Here is a 22671-nt window from a genome sequence, read left to right as displayed (position 1 = left end):
ACTCCTAAAACAATATTTAAAAGGAAAGTTGAATAGTTAGAATGCAGCTTGTTAAGTAAATCTTTAACATCTATATACATTTTTATATTTTAAATAATTTTATTTGGGGTTATCTATATTCCCTATAGGATGATTCTCTCAGTTCTGATAGTGCTTATAAATGTTTTCTAAATGTTTAAAAGTATAAAGCAAGAAATTAACTTTTACAAACAACCAGCAACATTTTCATTAGAAATAAATTTTTTGTTGATAATTAAGTATGCCAACTCTTAAGAATTATGTATAACATTATCTAGCTATTTGTGAATAAGAATATAAATAGCAACAAAAAAGAATTATGCTCATTTCTATAGCCCCAAATTATACAAACATAGTGCTTTATGATTCTCAAATTTCAAATATATATGTGCCCCAGTTTGACAATTATGTATAAGAAAAACATCCATCAATCTAAAAACATACAATAAGATTGTTGTAATTTTATAATAGAAATTGTATACTAGTTATGGTTTTGAGGTAATTATAAAAGTGTGGTTCTTTAAGTTAATTATAAAAGAGGATGATTAAAATTGTAGAGTTGGATATCATTTGCTCTATTATAGCTTAATTTAAAAGTGAGAAGCCTGGAGTTATGTTCAGGTATCTTTAATTTCAGAAAATTGAGAAATGACATATTAGTACCACCTAAACTGAGGGCTGTGATTTTGATGATGTTGAACAAAGCGGTTTGCAATTCATAAGATTTTTCACAATTTCACCATTAAACCTTCTGTATTCCAAAAAACCCTATAACGGTGATACAGCCAAATAAATGTATTGTGCATCTTCATTTTTGTAGTTCATCTGTATTCATAAAATCTTCAACAAAATCACTGCCCTTCATTAACTCTTAAAATGCAGAACACATTTATAAACGTTTTTCTAATAAATACTTAAATAGTTGCTTTCAAGAGATTATCTTTGCCATGCTAAACTTTTACTTCTACAAGGTAAATTGTTCAAGTAAAACCTTGAAGACTTTTTCCAGCGTCCACCATCTTCATGGATATCAGAAGTTTGTACTTCCAAAAGACACACAGAGAAAAAGACTATTCTCTTCATTTTGTGCAAGTAGATTTTACTCTGTCCTCACTGTCTGAAACCTGAACATGCAAACATGTAAAATGAAAATGTTTGCTGCATGTTTTGCCTACTGAATTCTATAAAGAATCTTTAGAGGGAGTAAACAAATAGATACCTTGAAAATGTAAACAAGTACAATTTGACTATCATATGATCTCCTTTTTTTATGTCTGGCAGACAGATTTTCTTTTCTACATAATGTACACTGAAATCTCTTAAACCCTTCGCATGATTCTTTAGTGCTTTGGGTTGAAATGTTTACCAGATATAGCACAAAACTTCTTGAATATCTAAATTTAAGCAGAATACCTTCATATTTTAAAAATTGCTAAGATAGAAAATTGTTAAAATCTTTCTAGTTTTAAAAGGGAAGGGACAACTATTAAGCAGTATAAATATTTCATATATTTAAGTTAATAAGGTAATTCTTATAGTTGTTTTCATATACAATTAGATTTATAAATCATTTTTATCAATTTCTCAAATATTGAAATATTTGGCTCCCAAATTACTGTTTAATAGTTTTCTTAAAATTGATAAGCAAATGCAAACAAACTGTATTTTTTTTTCTTTCTGATCATTTGGCTCTGTTGTATCTAACTTTGCATGCTCTGCTTTTTTTTTTTTTTTTTTTTTGCCCCCTTTCTCACTTCCAGGAAGAGAGCCCCCTGAGTGTGTCTAGCCCAGAGGGTACTGGTACCTGGCTGCATTATACCAGTGGTGTGGGTACTGGGCGTCGAAGACGCAGATCAGGGGAACAAATCACTTCTTCCCCTGTCTCCCCCAAATCATTGGCTTTCACATCCAGTATTTTTGGCTCATGGCAACAGGTTTTTAAACTTTACTTCATTAAACATTTTTCTCCCTGCATTCAGAGCAACAAACAGCTACCTTTGAGGACATCTAATCCCTTATATTTTACATCAGAGTAAATCCTTCTGTTTTTTTTCATTTTGAGTTCATTTAAAAATGCTTGTGATGTCTGACAATATTTGAGGGAAAGAAACCACTTACATTGTATGTGTTCAGCATTTTTACTGAGAGGGTTTTAAATATCCAGGATTTAAAAATTAATCAATAAATTTTTACAGTCCTGGAACTTTGGCTTGTTAATAAAAAAATTTTTTTTTAAATCTTTCTTTTGACTTAGTTGTCCTTTAAAACCTTCAGAATTATGTAATTTGATGTAAGAAAATTTAATAACATTTTCCCCATAATTGAAAAAGTAGACTTCATTTTGGATTTTCTGAGAATGTGAAAAATTTTTTTAAATACTGAGATTTATGTGGCCCTGTGTTAATTAGCAGGATACATCTAATACTGATCATTCTTGCCCTCGCTGTTCAATTATCTTGAAGTTATCAAATTTAAGAAATAGACACAGTATGTTTTTATTTTTAGCTGTATAATATTTTAATGTTCTCTTTAAAATAAGAGGGGACAATGTATTATGCCTATCAATATTATGGATCAAAACAAAATAACTTCAGAAGGACTTTCTGTGATGACATTTGGCAATAAAATACTACGGTTTTATTTTTACAATGGAAGGTCTGCTATTACACGTGACTTTTCCGAGAATTTCAGCAATTTCCTTTTGGAAATACGATGCATTTGATTATAGGAAAAGGGATTATGGTATCCATTAAGGCTGTGAATAATTAAAGGTTACTCTGATAAAGCCCGTGCATGGATCAGTAATTGTATGGTGACCTCAACAGTCTCTGTCTGTCTTTTCTTTTGTCGTGATTGTTTTTTCCCCCTTCAAATACAGGAGCTGTTTAAAAGTGGGCATTTGGCTTCTTTTAAGAGAGAGTAAAATTATATCAGTCTATTAATTGTTTCTTTTCATCTGTCTTATTTCATACATGGTATTTCATTCTGAATGCCTGCTTCGCACCACTTCATGGCAAGGACCTCATATGAAATGGACTCCCTTCAGAAGGGGATCTTGCATGATCTTTCATGTTTTATGTATTTGTACTAATATTTATCATACAGCTTATTAACCTTTGTCTGTCTGGAACAGGCTGCAAATGAAGTATGGACTTTTGCATTTATTTTACTGTTTTACCTCATTTATTTTGCTTTCCTTGTGCAGGTTGTGTCTGAAAATGCTAATTACCTGCGAACACCAAGAACTCTTGTGGAGCAGAAGCAGAACCCTACTGTAGGTATGTGGTCTGAAGGAAACTGTATTCCAAACCTTCTTAAACTCACTATTTTGCACACACTCTTCAGTGGTGAAAGCATGACCAAATGCTATGCTTTAGTTTTTATTTAACATACATTAATAAAGAAATGTTGAGTTGGACGACGCAGAATATACAGTAAAAATCTGATTAAAATGAACAAGAAGTAGCACTTAATTTTGCTTTATAAACCTTTTGAATGCCCACGATGTAAATTCTTTAGTCCAATTGTCAATGCTAAGTTTTAATCTTGTATTCTATAAGTTAAAATCCCAACATGTTTTAATTTAGGAAGGAAACCTCATTTTTCCCACCAGGTAAAAATGAAAATATGCCACTGCATGCAAAAAAATCCTTCTACTTTTCTGATTTAAAAAATTGTAAGTGGGGAGTGTTTTAAACCCTATCGGTATATTAATTTTACTTTTGGTCACCTCTTAAGGAAACCAAAGCAAAACTAATGCACGGGGGCAGTGTTACTCTTTGAACTATGGAACGTAATTGGTTCTTTGCTAAGCTCAGCAAAACAACATTGAAAAAGACCTTTCTAGACGTACTGGCTTTCAGACTCATTGTTAATAAACTATGTGAGGTAATAGCATATTTTCTTCAAATAGTTGTCTTAGGTTTAATAAAAGCATAAACAGATTTCATTATAGGTTTCAACTATGTACGTACTGTGATCCCTATACTAAGTATATGAACTGTCATTGAGGCCTAAATACTTGATTTAGGTAATAACATACAGCTTATGTTGATAGCTTTTACTATTTCTGAACTGTGTGTGTGTGAATATATATGTATATATAAATAAAACCTTCCTTTATGTATCATGATATATTTGATAGAATTTAATTATTCTTTACACAGTGGTGAAAGTTTTACTTCAATGTAAAGACTTCTGCTGCAAATTAAGCATCAGTTTTATACTAGATGTGTTTTATTTTCTAATAATGTGTTTCATTGGAATCTTATTAATTAAAATCTTAAGTACTTAAGTATTAGAAATAAAAAGCGATTTGGGCTTGAATGACCTAAAAGGAATTGTTTTCACCTGGTCTTCTCACAAATAAGAGAGCTTTGTTGCCTTATTTCTTATCAAACATTGGTAATTCTTAATTAAGGAGCATCAGAAAAGATTCATTTATAGGCATGCATTCAAAAATTTTGATTTACTATGACTTAATTTGTGTGAGGAGAGGTTCTTTTATGTGTCCTGCTAGTGCAAATTGGTTGACAGAATTCTTTATCATCCTCAATTTTTATGGTAGTGATTTTTAATAATTTTAATATGTATAACTATTGTGTGGGCATATTATTTTCCTCAAAGACATTCTGTCCAGGATTAAATATCCCGTTTGTACATATGATAAATATAGTGGTTATTATGTTAAAATTGACATTACAAGTAAATTTTGAGCCTTTTCAAGGCACTGCCAGATATGTGTGGTAAGAGCCATGTTATTGCATGCTGCATGACTTCCCCATGTGAATGGAAGAACACCCGTTGTTGTATGTATTTTCTCTAACTCCCATCAGGGTCTCACTGTGCGGGCCTGTTTAGCACCTCAGTGCTCGGGGGTTCTTCAAGCGCACCTAACCTACAGGATTATGCTCGTACTCATCGTAAAAAGCTGACCTCTTCTGGCTGCATAGATGGTATGTGCACATGCGCACAGATTCATACCTACACCCACGCACACACCCAAGCACATACGCATTTCTCAAAGACAAGCCTAAGCCACTGACTGATTCAGAAGGAACCCTAGCGCCCTTAGCCCGAAGGACTGTCAATGCTCTCTGTTACCCACAGCGTGGGTCTGTTTCATCAAGCAGTTACTTGTAGTTAGTCTTAGAGTATTTATTCAATGAGTAGTTTGTTGAAATGGGAAATTCAATAAGCTGCATGTGTATTCTTTTAGATCAACCACACTAAAAAGAAGAGGTCTTTCTTTGATCTTTGAAACTTCTTAATTGTTGACCCTTATTTTACTTACTGATACTGATCTAAAACTTAAAAGAACAGAATGTTTGTAGGTAGAGAGAAAAAAAACATTTTAGCAATATTTTTATAAAAATAAGCATAGGGTGAGAATATTTTAGAATCTTTTGTTAAAGGAGATCCTCTCACTATTGTTAACATACCTGAAGTTTTAATATTCAGAATGTCTTTAGAGGCTCATAGAAGCTTGTCCCTTTTGTTAATACGACCGTTTATTATTACCCTTTCAGGATTAACTTTATTTAAAACTTTTCTCGTGTAACCACAAATTTACTTTTAGTCAGAAAGACATGGATTTACCAGAACTGCCAGCTCATCCTGCTTTTCTTTCTTTTGTATATTTCATTGAACACTTTGCCTATATCATCAAGCCATGTTACTTCTTTTAACCAGTATTGACTTACTACCCTCTCTCATTGTCCCTTCTGCATGTCACCTAATTCTAACCTCCTCATATATTTGTTTTTCTCCTCTTTTTTTAAGTATCTTCTTTGGGTAGCTGTTACGAATTTCAGGTACCTGTTTTTCTCTTTCTCAGACGCCACACGCGGTTCTGCTGTTAAAAGGTTTTCTATCTCATTTGCTCGACACCCAACCAATGGTACGTTTTGCTTTTATTTTAAAAGATACTCCCCTGCTTCATCCTTTTTTATTTTTCTTTTATTTCAAAATGTGGGGTATACAGTATCATTCATTTCTCCATTCGTAATTTCAGTTGGCATACAGTTCCAACTTATGCACCCAAAGTATTGATACTGTTTAACTACCTTTCTCAGCCGTAATTGACACAATAATTTAACACTACTCATCAGACTTTTAAATGACCACATGATGATGAGTTTTAATAATAAATTAGCACCTGAAAATTCCCTCTAATTTCTCAAGTGATCAGCCTGGACATCTTAAAAACACAATTAGTATTCTTTATTTTCTTCTTAATTCTTAATAATTTTAATATTTTTTCTTCCTAATTTCTTTTCTAATCACATGGATATTTTATTGAACTATTTAACAAAAATACAGAGCCACGGTTGCAAAAGCCAAATGAGATGTGTCTTTGAAAAATTCTTAGGAACCAGGAGAACACAGATTGCACTGTGTGACATCATGTATCCCTGGCTCTTTCTCTAAAGCAAAACTTGACTTTGGAGCATTCTGAAAACATCCTCCAGCATTCACTTTGTCCTCTTGTGGCGGAGAGGTGTGCTGTTGTCAAGCAACTACTTCGTTTTAATACCACTGTTTTTTGTTAAAATTCAGAGAACTCTTGATGGGAAGAAGATGAAGCTAAAAATCTAGAAAGCCAATTCAATTAAATCCATTTTTTGATTCTGAATAGGAAAGTGTTTGGTGGCATATTTAGAAACCGAGTTGTCACATTATTAACAGCTGTCTTCCCAGAGCTTGTACTTGTGGGACAACAAAGAATATTTGCTGATCATTTTTAAATAATTCAAGATCAAAGAATGTAAATGAAAACATAAATGCTTTTATTCAAAATGAAGGTACTTTATCCCTGTAACAATCTGTCTTTTTCTTATTAACTGCAAATGAGTCTTCCAAAAACTCAAGTGTGGTCTTTCAAAAAATCTTATGAAGCTAAAGGATTGAACACAAGTCTCTAGTCATTCTCCCCCTTCTGGATCCTTTAACAGCATACCTCAATGACAGTCACTACTTCTTGAAGGTGGAGTAAGATCTCATTTTCAGCAAGTGAAAATTTAGTCTTAAAGCTTAATGTGCTTTCCCACCATTGTAGCTATTTAAGCGCTACTTTTTGAAAACTAAGATCTCTATTTGATAGGGCTGCAGCTTCTAAAGAACCCACATGGATAAGAAACTCTTAGAAGAAAAACCAAAGTAACATGAAAAACAGAAGTAACAAAATTCTAAGAAGAAACATTACAGGTTTAAGACCAACTAGTTTTTGTGCAGAATGTTTATGTGTTTATAGCCCATACTGCCAGGTTTTATCTAGGAGAAATCTGTGTCTACTTAAACTTAAAAAAAGTAAAAATAAAAAACGCCTTTGGTAAATTTAACAGACAATAGAGTAATTTATATTCCTTTGGTTTAGGCTTTTTAAAAAAATGTGGATTTCCATACATTGTGTGATTTAATGCATATAAAGTGCATTCTTTCAATTCTAGAATATTTCTTTTGGGATTTCAAGATTTCTTTTTCTTTTTTTATATTGTGTTGTCTTATTGTCCTATGAATGGTCATTTGACTCCTTCTTTCACTTTTTATTTCCCCTAACTTTTACATTATTTCCTTCTTAACACATATCATGGACTTATTCCTCCCTTCATCTTTAGTTCAAGGAACATGGTGAAACAAGTATCTTCTGACAGTGCTTCACCTTATTTTCTGGGCCTCTGTGCAGAACACCTATACTTCTATAGGTGCTGGTCCATTTCCTCTGTGGAATTTCTAGGCTCCAGTGGTATGTTTTTATAGCTTCTAAACATGACAGCAGGGTGGCTTTTTAAATTGCTGTGCTAACCCTTTCATTGTGCATTAAAGGAAAAGTTTACTAAAGATAATATGGAAAAAAATATAATCCAGAGGAACTTGATTATATTGTCATTTGCTTGTTACAAAATGTAGCAGGCAAATGCCAGAAAAATTGTCATTACTAAAGACTTGTAAACGCTCTGAGGAAAGGATAAAAAAACAGATTGCTTAGTTCAGTGTAATGCAAAGAAAGGGTTTGCGCTTATTTGCATGAATCTTAAACTTTAAAAAAATGTACTACTTGTGCAAGCCTAATTTCTTTAGCACTTAACTTAGCTGATGTTATGGTATTATAGTTGTTTTGGGTTTTTTTAAGTATATGTAGTGTTCTGTCATGCTTTGGTTTGTACTTGAAAATCAGGCATATTAGTTTTGTAAATCCTTTGGTTATTTTCATAGGAAAATTAGATTCTCTTTCAATGAAGTTTCCCTATTCCAGCTAAGAACTAGGCAGTTCTTGGGTCAACATTTCCACCCAAAATTAAATAAATAGGTCAGTGTTAAAAGGAGCACATGCCTATTGAAGCAGAGAGTTTTATATTCTGAGTTTAATTAATTTTTACTTCTAATAATATTAGACTTTATGTAAAACCTTGATTTAAATATTAAAGTATTTGCTTTCAAGGAAAATCAGTTTGAATTTTTGAAAAAGTAGCTACAGAAAGACTGATTGTTTTAGTTACATATAAAAGCAATTTTAAAAGTCATTCACTTGAATAAAGTTTATATAAATAGGCCATTTTTATAAAAGTGAATATATCCTATTTGTTTTTCTAAAAAACTGTATATTTAAGTGCTTTTGTTTCACTGATAGTATTAATACATATCTGCATGGTTTGTTTCATGAAATTTTTGTATTTCTGTGTCATTGTTCAATGCAAATGTTTGTATTTTGTATTGCTTTTTACTTGGTCTAACTGTTTGGCTAGCAGTTTCCAGCAATAGAATTATTGTGTTAATTCAAACAAGGTAGGTGAGATATGTTTTGGAATCTTATTTTCAGCATAAATGAATGAAGGTTGTTTTTGGGGAGGTCACACTAGTTGACCTTTGTATAACTAGAAAAGTTATTTAAAATCACTCTTCACAAGTCATAACATAATTGTCTTTCACAAGAAATAATCTTTTGCATATTGGCATCAGGGATATAACATGGCATCAACTTATTTATTCACTTATCAAGAAGACCTGATTTTAAAAAGTAAAAACTGAAACACTGTATTGTTCTCTGTTTCTCCACCCAGCTTCTTTTCTTTAAGTATAATTCTTAGGTTTTACCAAAATACAGAATGAAATTGTGTGCATGCTGTACTATGTGATTACCTTTAAAATGAAATCCTTGTCGTATCTTGTTCCAGTCCCCTATTGCATAGCATCTGGTGTCATGACTTCAGAAATCTCATGTCTTTGCATGTGATAGGTTGAAAAGACCTCAACTGTCCATTTCTAAGCAGTCATCTTCTTCCTTTTTAATTAATGATTTTTTAAATATCCAACTTTTTCTTTGTTTTTTCCAGGCTTTGAATTGTATTCCATGGTGCCATCTATTTGTCCCCTAGAAACTCTTCACAATGCCCTGTCTTTAAAGCAGGTGGATGAATTTCTTGCTTCGATTGCTTCTCCATCAAGTGAAATTCCACGGAAGACTCCTGAAATTTGTAGGAAAATTGTTACTTTTATTTGATTTTGGGCAGAAGATATTATGTAAATATAAAAGAACTACAAAAACAAACTCAAGTAGTGGTTATGAATGGAATTTTAGGATGGAAAGGGATATGAGGAACATTGTTTGGAATTCCTTGGTGTTAAATGCAACAAACCACTTTTCTTGACTCCTCCCAGAAATCTTTTTCATTACAAAAAGGGAAAAAAATCTAAGACCCAGCAATAGAAGTCAATAACATAACATAGGGTCATTGTCTTTTTTCACATTCCTATTTTATGTCATTTTATAATAAGCTGTTTAAAAATTACAAAATATCTGTCTGCAGTAACCCATACATATGTGCATACATGCCCATCCCTTTACCACTTTGTTAAGTAGTCATATTAATTCAGAAAGAGCTCTTGACTAAAGAGAGCAAAGTAGGACAACAGTTTTCCAAATTGTGTTCTTCAGAAAATATCCTGAGGAGGTTAATTCTTGTGTGTAAAGAAAAAGGGTTCATGTAAGGAAGTAAGTTTTGGAAATTGTATCTTTCTCTCTTTGGAGAGGTATAGTTATATTAATGTATAAATAGGTTATCCTTTAAGGAAAGCTCTTTACCCAGATTTTCCAAAACTTATTTTTTGAGAAGACACTTTTTGTTAACACATTTAAACATCATGTAGTTTTATTCTGAGGCACATCATTTTAGAAAATGTTCAAGCATACCTTTTTAGGTGTGAGAAGTCAGCTGGCTGTTGTCATTTTCAGCTCTGTAGGATGCTTTGGCATGTTAGAATTTCAAGTTTAGGAAGCATTAGTTTTGGGAGAGAGTTCTCTGCTTAGAGTTAAGAAGCTTGCTAGCCCTGGTCGTATCTTAGAAAAGCTATGAGATCTCTTTATTCCATTTCCTTTTTGTAAATTTGTCTCTCCTAAGGATGAAGTTGGAAGTCTTGGAATGAAAGCAACTTCCATATCTTGCTATTACTCTCTTTCCTTATCTGGCCACCACATTGTATTATTCTAGAGAGTTCTGTTCACATTGTATCCTGTCCAAATGGTGCCTCCTGCATTTCTGCAGTATTGGTTTTTCCTTTTCCTTCCACTCTAGTAATAGAGGTCAGATTTCAGTCATTCATGGTAAAGGAGAGGTATCTTGGTATGAGTGTTCAAAATAGTTCACTTTAGAAATGGTTTTGGGAAGTAGGTTTTTATTTCAGAATTTGCATATGAATGTCCTGAGAATTGGTAATACTTCAAATGAAATAACTTCAAGCTATAATGTCAGAGTCAGGAAAATGAAGGATATTTGTGTCCTTTTATGTTCTGTTAGCTGTTAGGATGGACAGTGCTGCTTTTCAGAGTGCAGTCGAGAACCTGAATAAATTCTCATTTACCCTTTCGCCCCTCTTTATACTTGATGTTTCACTGTTTTCCTGGGGCAGAGATTTGTCAACTTAAAATAGATAGTAAGGAAAGATTCTTATTAGTAAATAAGAATTTAGGGTAGATATCAATGCTATTTAGAATTTAGATGATTTTCAGTGAGTGACTTAAAGGTAACAACATCTGTTTTAGAAAGAATTTCGGTGGAATATTTTCAAAAAAATCATCTGAATGTTTAGTCTGGGGTATTCTTATTTTATGAAGGCTTCATGTGTGTAGTTAGTAAATTTAGTTCATTGGAGTGTATTGTTGTGGGATATTAATGAAGGATATTAAATTCTATAATCTATTATATTGTGGATGTACATTGTACACCAGTCCCTCTAGCTCTCTTAAAATTCATGCCATTCCTTACGAAGGGAAGTAGGCAAGAAAGTAAATATAGTCAGTGTAATTCTTAGAACTGTATAAACCTTAGAGTTAATCTAATATTTTGGTCTTCACATTTTATTCCCGAGAGATGAAGAGAAGGCTGGTGAATGGTTAGGACTTGTGTCTTCCCCGGCTCTTCAGAGTATCTGCTTTGGTGCATTTTATTTGAGATTTCATTTGAGAACAGTTACTATTTAAAAGAAAAAAATTAGAAAAGACACCTCTGAGGAAATGAACTAGTGGTCAGGCAAGACTAACACCTGATCTAAAGTATATGTTTTTTTCTAAATATTAAAGAAAATAGGGTGCAAGTTGTGCTGGAAGTATCTGAGTCCTGTATTTTATACTGCAACTGCAGAACTAATATTTAGTAATCACAGTATATTTACATTATTTATTTTATATGCTGAATTTTCAAGGAATTAGCATCATAATATAGAACTCTATTGATGTTGTATTTATAACAAGGAAGAAGGCATTGTTAATCCACTGTCATTCAAAGTTTTGTCCCTCACCAAGGAGAAAATTAATCAATTTTATAGTAACTAGTAGACAGCTTACAGTGGGGCACTGACAATATCATATTGGGGAAAAAGGTACAGGAATACTAATTGGGTAAGTTGGAGTTGGATGTTAATAGAATAGAATAAAAAAGGCAAGCATGAAAAAGCTATGTAATGATGTAGAGCTTTGTAGGATGTTTTAGGGATTTTTTCACCAGTTGTCTATTATTTCATTAGGGACTTCTTTGAGCTTCTGCCAGTGAAGTTTATATTCATTCACTGGGCGGCGACCACCTAAGGCACATTTGCTATAATTGACCCACATAATAAGTTTTTTTTTTTTTTTTTTTAGCAAGGTATAGGCCTTTATTTAGAGATACAGTGAAAGGACAGAGCTCCCAGCTCACACCAGGAGGGGACAAGAGAGTCCCATAATAAGTTTTGAGACACACTTCTTACTGCTTATCAGATCCTCCCCCAAAATGGCAAAAGTAGATTAATATGGCTTTTGTTATTTCCCTGTCTCCCTTTGTTGAGGAACCCAGAGGCTCATGCCAGTAGCTCCCCCTACTCGGGCATATCCCTGCCCAGAGGATTCCATACTTAAGAATTATCCCTGCTTTTTCTTTTCATGCTTTTGAACCTCCCTACTTTGATTAGGAAGAGGAAAAAAAAGTCTTTAAAATTCCCTTGCATGAAGATAAATCTCAGCAGGGTTAATACGGGAAGACAATCCGATTTACTTTATTACTTGTAATCTAGTTAGTTTATTCTTAAATATATAGTTTGGTAGACCATTGTATTTATAGATGAACTATCCCTGATTCTCTACTTGATATTTTTAAGAGAAAAACAACTTGAGACTCTTTGTCTTTGTAACTAGGCAATAAAACTATGCCATCAGCCCTCTGTCATCTCTTAAGAATCTGAGTTTCTATCAGGCAGGATAAAATTAAGGTGGTTACTCTATTCCTATTGACATTCCTTTGGTGAATATGTACTATTAAGTGTCTGTTGTTTACAATAATAACAGAACATCTGTTTGCTAAGAGTGTAAGAGAACTTTGTATAGGAAAGATGGATTTGCTGAATTTATCCTCAAACCTTGCCTATTATTATGTATATTCATAAGGCCACAAAATATATCATAAGAAACTTTCTAAAATGTAAAGGTACTATGGCAGGAAATTATTGAACTACCATGTTTGTTTGTTTGTTTTTTCAGCCTCTACAGCTTCACGTTCTAGTCCAGTAATGAGAAGAAAAGTATCTTTAAATACATATACACCTGCAAAGATCCTCCCAACACCACCAGCTACCTTAAAGAATACTAAAGCAAGCAGTAAACCAGGTTAGGAGTGTGTATGAATGTGTGGATTCTGTACAGCAATTAGAGGGGTAATAATAGCTTGCTTTTTAAATGTAAAATTGTTTTTAAGTAGGATCATTACACTTCCTAGAGTGTAATGATCCTGAGGACTAAAAATCTGTTATAGCCTGTTGATATATGTGTATGTTTTTTTCTGTTAATTGTCTGCCCTGCTCCCTGCCTTTGTTAATAAATTATATTGTATAGTCATACTTTTCTCCAAACTGTCAGAATTTATGGACTGTCTTCTCTTCTTTTGCTTTTCTGTTGAGCCTAGGCATTATTTGAGTCATTTTATTATATAAATATGGTTTTTTATTTCCTTTCCTAGTGTTTTAGTCTCTCCGTTCTCAGTCTGATGGGTATGACTACCAAATTTAGTGATCTTTTATTAGCTCTTTACTATTTTTCCTTCTTGGCATATGTGATTGTGTTGTTGATCTTTCTCAAAGTGTTCTCTTACTCTGATAGCCAAGATTGTACTTTCTCTTGGTGTTCATTCCATTTTCGATTCTTCTAATCTTCTTGTTTGATGATCCCTTCTTCTCACTTAACTATCCCAGATACATTCAACTCTGTTCATTTCTTTCTTACCTTATACCTTTTTTTCTTCAGACAATTCCATATATTTTGAAGGCTTTAACTACATCCTCATAAAGACAGCTTCATTCTTTTCCTCCTCTTAGTACTCTCAAATACTGTTCTGGTCAAGAGTTTGTGCTTGGGAGTCAAGGGGAGTGAGGTTGAAATCTCAGCTCTGCTACTTATTGGTTATATGACCTGGGGTAAGTTGTTTAACCTCTCTAGTCCTTGGTTTTATAACCACAAAATCAGGGTAATAGGTTGTCAGAAATGAGTGCAATAATGACTGTAAAATATTAGGCACACATAACCACTCACTAATGTTCGCTGATATATTGTTGTTATAACCAAATTGTCCTCTTCACTTTGCCCCGAATAAATCCTTGTGACACTCATATCATTTTTTTTTTCTAAAATGTTCCCCCCTTACCTCTCATTCTTTAAGACTCAACCCAATCCCCTCCGCTGATGACGTATTTATGTGACTATCACAACAAGAACTCTGTGACACTCTGTACTACTGATTTGAGCTATTATATTTGTTTATAGTTCTGTTAAATTACCAAGCCTTATAAATCACAGGCAGTATTCTTTAATACATTTGAACCTTGTACAGTCCAAGTAAATCAATATATGCAGCTACAGACAACTGAAAAAGTATCTTAAATGTAAATTATGTCTTTTACATATAGAACTCAAAAGCTAACTTTTGTATAGGTCTTTATACACCAAAGCACTTTCTTATTCTCATAGTTCTCACCACAGCCTTTGGAAATCAATAACATCCTTATACCCATTATGGATGAAGAAAGTTACAGAGAGGTTATTACTTGTGCCTGTTCATGTAGCGAGTGGTCAGCACACCTAAGATCTGAGTACTCTGAATCATGGTACATTGATGTTCCCTATGTGTTAGACACGTAATAATGTCATACATACCTGTTTTAAATAATAAAGATGAAATAATGTTATATTTGATTCTTCAAATATAAGCCAATTATGCACTCTTGGGATGAACTCTACTTGGTCATGGTGTGTCTATGTGTGTGTATGTATACATATAAATGTGTGTGTGTGTGTATATATAGCTGGACTTGGTTTGATTTAGTTTGATTTTTGTGGATCTTGGCACCTGCATTTGTGAAGGATATTAGGTCTGTGATTTTCTTTTGTGATGCCTTTCTGGTTTTGGTATCAGGGTAGTCCTGGCCTCATAAAATGATTGGGGAGGTATTTACTACTTGTCTATTTTCTGAATGAGTTTTTGTAGGATAGTTGCTTCTTCCTTAAATTTTGGTAGAATTTTCTATTTCATTTTAGTGATGGTTTTGGTAACTTTATATTGTTTAAGCAATTTGTTCATTTTATCTAAGTTATCAACTTTCTCATTTCTTTATTCTTTTAAAATGACTGTGATAATAACTTCTGTTATTCATGATACTGATAATTTGTGTTCTGGTTTTTTTCTTGACAACTCTCATCAGGGATTATCTATTTTGTTGGTCTTTTCAAAGAACTGATTTTGGCTCCTTGTTTTTCTGTTTTAAATTCCATTGATCTCTGCTCTGTATTATTTTCTCCCTTCCACTTACTTTAGGCTTACTTTTTGCCTATTTCCAGTTTCTTAAATCACTGATTGTTAGACATTACTTCTCATCATTTAAGTACTTAAAGCTGGAAGTTTCCCTGTTTAGCTACATCTCATGAAAGTTACAGTGTATTTTCATTCCCATAAGGTTAAAAGTATTTTTTGATTTACTTTATGATTTCTTTTTTGAGTCATGGAGTACTTAGGCACATATTGGTTAATTTTCAAATATAAGGAGAAGTGTATCTCTTGTTACCAACTTCTTAATTCCATTGCAATTACAGAACATTCATATACAAGTTCAGTCTTTTAAATGTGGGGCTTTATATGGCTTAACATTTGGACTAGGGACATCTTAAGTATACCAAGTGCTCTAAAAAAGAACTTTTATTCCACAGTCCATTAATGTAGTGTTCATCAGTATCCTTTAGGTCAGGATTGTTGGTAATGTTACTCAGTTTTCTGTGTCTTTACCATTTTGGGGAGGTGAGGACACATGTAGGGGAGGTCTGATCATTCTATCAATTGCTTAGCAATTTCCACTCAGAGCTGTGGAATTGTCTATTTCTCCTTTAATTTGGTCAATTTTTACTCTGTGTGTTTTAAAGCCCTGTTACTACATGCATATATATTTATTAATTATAACTTCCTAATGTACTGACCCATTTATCATCATGAAATTTCCCTCTTTGATTTCTAGCTTTGTCTTAAAGCTTATTTTATGTGATGTGAACTTAGCTACTTCAGTTTTCTTGTACTTACTGTGTGAATGGTGTATTTTTTCAACCAATCTGTGCCTTTATATTTAAGGAGATTTTTTTTTTGCAGACAGCGTATATTTGGCATTTTAAAAAAGTCATTCTAACAATATTTGTCTTATAGTTGCAGTGTTTATAGTTCATTACATTTAATGTAATAATTGCTTTGGTTAGGTTATGTCTACTATTCTATTTTCTGTTTATTTCTTCTGATTATTATTCCTTTATTTTTTCCTGCCTTGTTTCAATGTATCAATTCAGTATTTTTTAGAATTTCATTTTAACTTACCTATTGGCTTTTTAGCTGTACCTTTTTGCATTATTCATTTATTGTGGAGCTATAAATATACATCTCTAACTTTTTATCTCTGGTCTGCTTAGAGTTAATTTTGCACCACTTAAAGGAAAATGTAGAAACCTTGCAACTATTTAGGCTCATTTACCTTCCCCTCCTCCTATCTTTTATACATAGTTACCCATATATGTTACTTCCACATATATAAAGGCTACAGTACAATGTTATGATACTTGCTTTAAACAGTCCTATTGAGACAGGGACCGTGGGTGTAGTCAGAGTAGGGTGAGGGGCTCTGGAAAAAACAAGGCAGGATATTTGCAGTCAGACCAATGTAACTACATGCAAGGAAACCCCCTACCAAAACTCTGTGTTAAACACTCAGCTCTAGAGTCATTCTTCAATGAGATCAGTTAGTATTCCCCAGATAAAGAAGAGTAGCACATGTTTTTATTAAGCTAATCGTTTATAATCATATGTAAGATTCACCTTAGCATGCTAAAGGCCTATGTGCTGTCTTAACTCCTTCATATCTGATGAAATGATTTTGTAAACTGGGCAAACTAATTTAGCAAGTAAGCCCAGGCATAAACAACACAGTAAAAGGCCAGAAGGACTCCACCTTAAAGACAAGATTGCATTTTAATACCCAAGAAGTTAAGATGTTAAAAATTCTTAACTTACTCTTTAGCAAACAATACCTCAGCCCACCTTGGGGGCTGAAGCAGGTGGCCTTGTTTCATATGCTGCCAGACCAAGATGCTGGTATCTCAGGGAGAAATCATCAGAGCAGGAAGTGGCTTGGGTTAAGTTAATTCTAAATATTCAGGGACCACTTAAGTCCACACCCCTACGCTCTTTTTCATGTTCTCGAAAATCCTCATCTGCCTATAAAACCCCCCAGACAACGCACCACTACAGGCTCTCTTGTCCCCTGCTGGCGTGAGCCAGGAGCTCTGTCCTTTCACTTTATCTCTAAATAAAAGCCTGTACCTTGCTCTCCTACCTTGACTGTTTGTGAAGCTCATTCTTCGGCTTCATGAACAAGAACCCTGGCATCACTATGTATTTTTAAAGAATTTAAGAGAAAACTATTTATCCACGTAGTTGCCATTTTTGATGTTCTTCATTCTTTCTTCTAAGTCTTTGTTTCCATATGGTTTCATTTGCTTTCAACCTGAAACATATTAGCTTTTCTTATATGCAGTTCTGTTACTGTATCTAAAAAAGTCTTTATTTCAACTTCATTTTTGAAAGGTAGTTTTGTTGGAGAGCGAATTCTGGGAAGAAAGTTTTCTCTATTAGCATTTGAAAGATGTTATTCCACTGTCTTCTAGTTCCCATCATTTCTGATTAAAAGTCTTGGTTAATTTGAATTGTTGTTCTCATGTAAAGCAGTGGTTTAATGGATTCTTTTTCTCTGCTTTTGATGTTTTCTTTTTATCTTTGGTTCTCAGCAGTTTGTGACATGCCTGGATTTTCTTTTGGGATGGGGGAGGTAATAATCCTGAGTGATGTTCACTTTACCTGTCATCTCTATTCTGCTGTTAAACCCGTCTAATGAATTTTATGTCAGATATTTATTCTTTAGTTTTAGACATTTTTTTCTTTATAGTTTTTTTTCTTTGGAGTTTACCTATATTTTATTCATTATGAAGATATTTTCCTTTGTTCTTGAGCATAGTTAAAATAGTTTCATTAAAATTCTTGTCTGGTAATCTGGCTTACTTTAGGATTTGTCTCTATCAATTTATAGTTAAAAATTCTTGTGTATTAATCTGGTTTATCTCAGGATTTGTCTTATCAACTTACCCATTCTCAAGAAGAAAGATGTTTTCCTGTTTTTTCATATACTGAGTAATTTTGGATTGTTTCTTAAACATTATGAATGATATATTGTACAAACTCTGGATTCTTACTTCTGTTATATTCCTCCGAAGTGTGTTGAGTTGTTCTGTTTTGTTTTTAGAGCAGATAGTTAACCTTGGCTGAACTCACATTGCAAAGCTGTGTCCCTTGAAGTGTCTGGAAGCTCAGATTTCACTTCATTTCTTTGGACTTCTTGTAGCATATGCTGCTCATGCCATACATTTGGTCACGGTTTACACAAAGAACTGGGGGCTCTCCCTTTCTAGGATTTTCCACCTGACTCTACCAACATTAGTTGCCTAAATACTTTCCTTCATGCTAGTAAGACCGAGTTTTATGTTGGAGTTTCAGTCATTCTACATGGTACACACTGGATGCTGGCCTTAGGACAAAAGCTTTACAACGGCAGGAAGGATCGACTCATTGCATAGTGTTCCCTTCTTCCAAGTTTTGATTCTTTTCCAGTATGTGTCTGCTTTTTTTCATTCTCAGAGGATTGGTCTGGCAGGAGTTTACCCATCCATACCAGAAGTGTAACTTGGCTTGAAATAACTTTTGAATAACTCATTAGGACTTAATGTTAATTTAGATGTAGAAGAATGAGTCCTAAGTCAAGAATGTCTCTAATTTTCTTAACTTTTAGTTTTTTAGATAGTGGTGAGATAGGAGATAGAGGAAAAATAGATGTTTATAGGGAAAATGATGAGTTTGGTTTTAAACATGTTAAGTTTATGTTTCCCTTGAGATACTCATATAGAGATGTCTAGAAGGATATACAGATCTTGATATAAGGGAAAAGACCTGGGCCAGAAGTATAAATTTGAAGATTATTAGTAGAATAGATGGTAGTTTAAAAATAAAGATGGAATAAGTTAGTTTCCTATAAAGATTATAGAGTGAAAAGAGAAATTTGTTTTGTGAACATGCCCATTAACATCACTTTTCTGTATTGGTGTTGAATTCTAAAAAGTTAAACAGTTAAAAATACTCTGTTAAATGTTACAATGTTTTGTTTGCATCATAGTTACAATGTGATTATTTTATCATGCATCAGTGTTATTTGAACTTGGATTGCTTGTGAAAATCTAAGCACTAGTTTTTCTTTTTTTGTATAGCTACCAGTGGACCTTCTAATACAGTTGTTCCTAATACCTCATCTCGGAAAAAGAATATAACTAGCAAAACAGAAATGCATGAACACAAAAAACCCACTGGGAAAAAGAAATGAAATATCAGCAGAAGTTGGAAGTCCTCATACTTATAAAAATCACATGTTCAATAGAAAAAGACACATAATTAACCCTGACTGAAAAATGTCAAAGCAAATAATTTATGTTTCTCCTTATTCATCTCTGTATTCATTTTAAAATATGTTAAATCTAGAGAGTTCTTTGTTTATATTCAGTTAAGGAACTATTGTCATGGTCTGGGAATGTTTAAAGTGATGTTTATTAGCATTTTATAAGTAGCAAAACTTAGTGATAAAGATCTATCATTCTTAATACTATGTTTACCACGTGCCTATGGTAAAGTAAAGGAATATAAAGCCCAGCTAGCCTGTACCAATGTCACACCAGTAATGCTGTTTACTAAAGAATCCATGAGTCAGCCTCTGTGCACACTTTTGTTTTTACAGGATTGCATCTTGGCTGAAATTTGACGGTCACAAGTACACACTGTGGACTTTCTAAAAGCATTATTTCCAAAGAGATTTCATGGTCCATTTGAATTGGAAACTTTTCCCCTCAATTGTTACAATTACATATATGCTGCAATATTTAATAACTGGAGTATTAGCATATAGGTTATTTTTTCAATCTGTGCTTTAAATTTTTTTATTCTGTTATTTAAGATATTACATATACAGCTGGGATAACTATACCTTTGTGCACATAAATTTGTATATTAATTTGTAGAATATATTTTCTTTATATATTTCCTTACCATAAGGTGCTTTTGTTCATCAGGAAAATTTTGCTTCATATATTGGCCAGAAAGACCTCTTTAGAGTTTCTTTTAAGAAATATAGTTGACAGGTTTGTAAATGTTACACTTATTTTCAGATTTAGATCTAATGGACTCAGTTCAAAAATGTAAATCATAATGTAAGAAAACTGTCTGAATTCTGTAGTTGGCAGGTATTATGTATAGCACCTGTTTTAACCATTTCTATTCTTATCTCTAGTATATCAGTTGATCTCACTAAGAAAGCTTAAAGATTGAGCATTTGGAATAAATGATCTTTCCAAATGATTCGATTTTAAAAGGAACTGAGATCATTGTGTTGTGATTTCATCTGTGATGTCAAAAAATATTATCCCTGGTGCTTTTTTCCCCCTGATACACAGATAATTATAAACCCTTGAAATGAACTGTAAAATATATAGTACAACCTGATAAGAATTCCATGCATTGCCAGTCAGATAAATTGTTAGAACTTTAGCTTAAAGCTTATATTTAGAAAAATTATTGAGTTCTCATATGTATACAACTGTTAAAATTCTTCAAAAAAGACTCTCCCAACCTTAAATCATATATGAACTAGCTTTTAGAAAATAAGCATATTATGTGTTGGTTAAAGGTACCAGATGCAAAAGTCACAAATACTACATAATTATATAAATTCATATACTTATGTGAATGTAAATGTATTATATGGAGACATATCTTGTAAACAGTTGAATGTACCTAAGCTTTCTGTATGTGAGAATGTGGTTAATGTGCTCATTGTGGGAGTAAGAAACTACTTTTATTTTTTAAGTGGAACTGAATTAAAATACTTTATTTCCAGAATCAGAGAGTGATTTAAATGGCAAATTATTTTTTATTTCTATTTTTTATCCCCTTCCCTTTAGCTGTCAAAGTAGAAAGAATGAGGGAAACCACCTGAATGCTAAACAATTTATCTAAGATACTAAAAATAGTTCATTACTGGCATACATTGTAATACATTAATTTCCTAGAAATTAACTAGATTCAATATAACTCACATTTTCCATTGTTATACAAAAACTATGATTTCATTGTCATCACTAAACTCAATAATATTGCTGTATAGACTAAATACAAGTCTTATTTTCAAGAATCTTAGAATCATTTTCCAAAACAAAAGTCTTCTATATCAGAGCAAGGAATTATAGTTATCACTATTTAGTGGATGTTTGACTGACAAATCTGCTTGTCACTTGATTCTATCCCTGGAAGTTGTAGATTTGTTTCATTTTAAATTGATTTGCAGCCAAGTCAAATCGAAGAGATGAGAAAGCCCAGCTTGAGAAACTGCTAAGTTATCCTGGATGTTAGTCTTCACAGTGCATTTATTTGGTCTTCTCACCCCTAAAAACCCTACATCTGAACTCAGACTTGACATAGCCCTTGAAGTCTAGTTCTGGCAGAACCTGCTTCTCTGTTTCTAATGAATTCTCATAGTTCTTTCTCAACTGCTAACAGATGTCTTTGGTATATTATACCAATCTTGGGTTAAGGAGGAAAGTGTTCTGAACACCTTATCTCTCATGTTTGCCTTGAACAGGAAATGGAGGCAGAAAGAAGACAATAAAAGGTCAGTGAATTGTGGCAGTGTGTTTCGTGTATTCATAGAGAAAAAGGGCAATCGATGGCAGTTATGAGAAGAAAGTTAAAGTATAGTTCTTCTTCAAGAAATAACAGATTAAAACTCTTTAGATAACAGAGAAGTGTTTTGATCAGGGTCACCCAGATTTCCCTCCAGGTTCAGATTCCACCATTACCTAGTTCCACACCAATCTGAGCTAAGATTTTCTTTTGTCTTGTGTTCATACTTTGGAAGACAGTTCTTGGTCTTTCCTTGTGTGCTAATTAAAGTTTGCTTTACATACAGTGTTCATTAATTGTACATCATTTTACCCTTACCTTATCTGGACAGTGTAAACTGCCTGTATTCTTGGTTGGGCTGGGATCTCTTCTGTGGTGGCCCAGCAGTTCCCTCTCTGGCCCTTCTGTAGTTCTCTTTCCCTGTACCTGGAGCTGTCACCAGCAGCATTCTTTGCCCATGAGAGCAATTTTTACACTTGTGAAGGGGTCACTTGTCATGAGTCCACGTAGAAGCAGCTCTCCTTCTGTCCAGAATCATGCGTACCAAACTATTGCCATGTAAAGTTTTCTCAGAACAGCCTCACACAATTATGGAAGATCTAGTCTCTTTTTTTTTTTCAGAGAATGGAAAACTATATAAAATACATTCTTTTAAAATATATAATTTTATATATAAATTATATATTGGTTAAACATACTATTTAGATTTTCTATAACCTTTTCCTGATAACAACCAGATTCTTAGTCATGACTTGAGAAAGAGGTAAATGAACCTTTCCACTTAGGAATTTTTGTTAGTTTCTCCTTTTATTACCTCTAGTTTTTACTTCACTTTTTT

General features: G+C 33.1%; 1 protein-coding gene across 22 annotated transcripts in view; it reads left to right on the top strand.

Moving 5' to 3' along the window:
• PPIP5K2 (diphosphoinositol pentakisphosphate kinase 2) overlaps window positions 1-21053 on the top strand; it is an 83242-nt gene extending 62189 nt beyond the window's left edge. For 4 of the 22 annotated variants that reach the window (XM_017651425.3, XM_073233315.1, XM_017651430.3 and 1 more), the window contains 8 exons: window positions 990-1106; window positions 1779-1952; window positions 3224-3296; window positions 4854-4973; window positions 5855-5917; window positions 9351-9491; window positions 13025-13150; window positions 19376-21053. In XM_017651425.3, coding sequence (XP_017506914.3) covers window positions 990-1106; window positions 1779-1952; window positions 3224-3296; window positions 4854-4973; window positions 5855-5917; window positions 9351-9491; window positions 13025-13150; window positions 19376-19488 — 927 coding nt within the window. In that variant the 3' untranslated portion in view covers window positions 19489-21053. The other 18 variants (XM_037011932.2, XM_073233333.1, XM_037011935.2 and 15 more) reach the window with 13 other exon arrangements.
• Window positions 21054-22671: the final 1618 nt, after the last annotated feature.

Source organism: Manis javanica, chromosome 1, assembly GCF_040802235.1.
Source record: "Manis javanica isolate MJ-LG chromosome 1, MJ_LKY, whole genome shotgun sequence".
In the NCBI taxonomy this organism is placed as follows: domain Eukaryota; kingdom Metazoa; phylum Chordata; class Mammalia; order Pholidota; family Manidae; genus Manis; species Manis javanica.
Note: the sequence above shows the minus strand (reverse complement) of the source record. Positions and strands in the feature narration are given on the sequence as shown.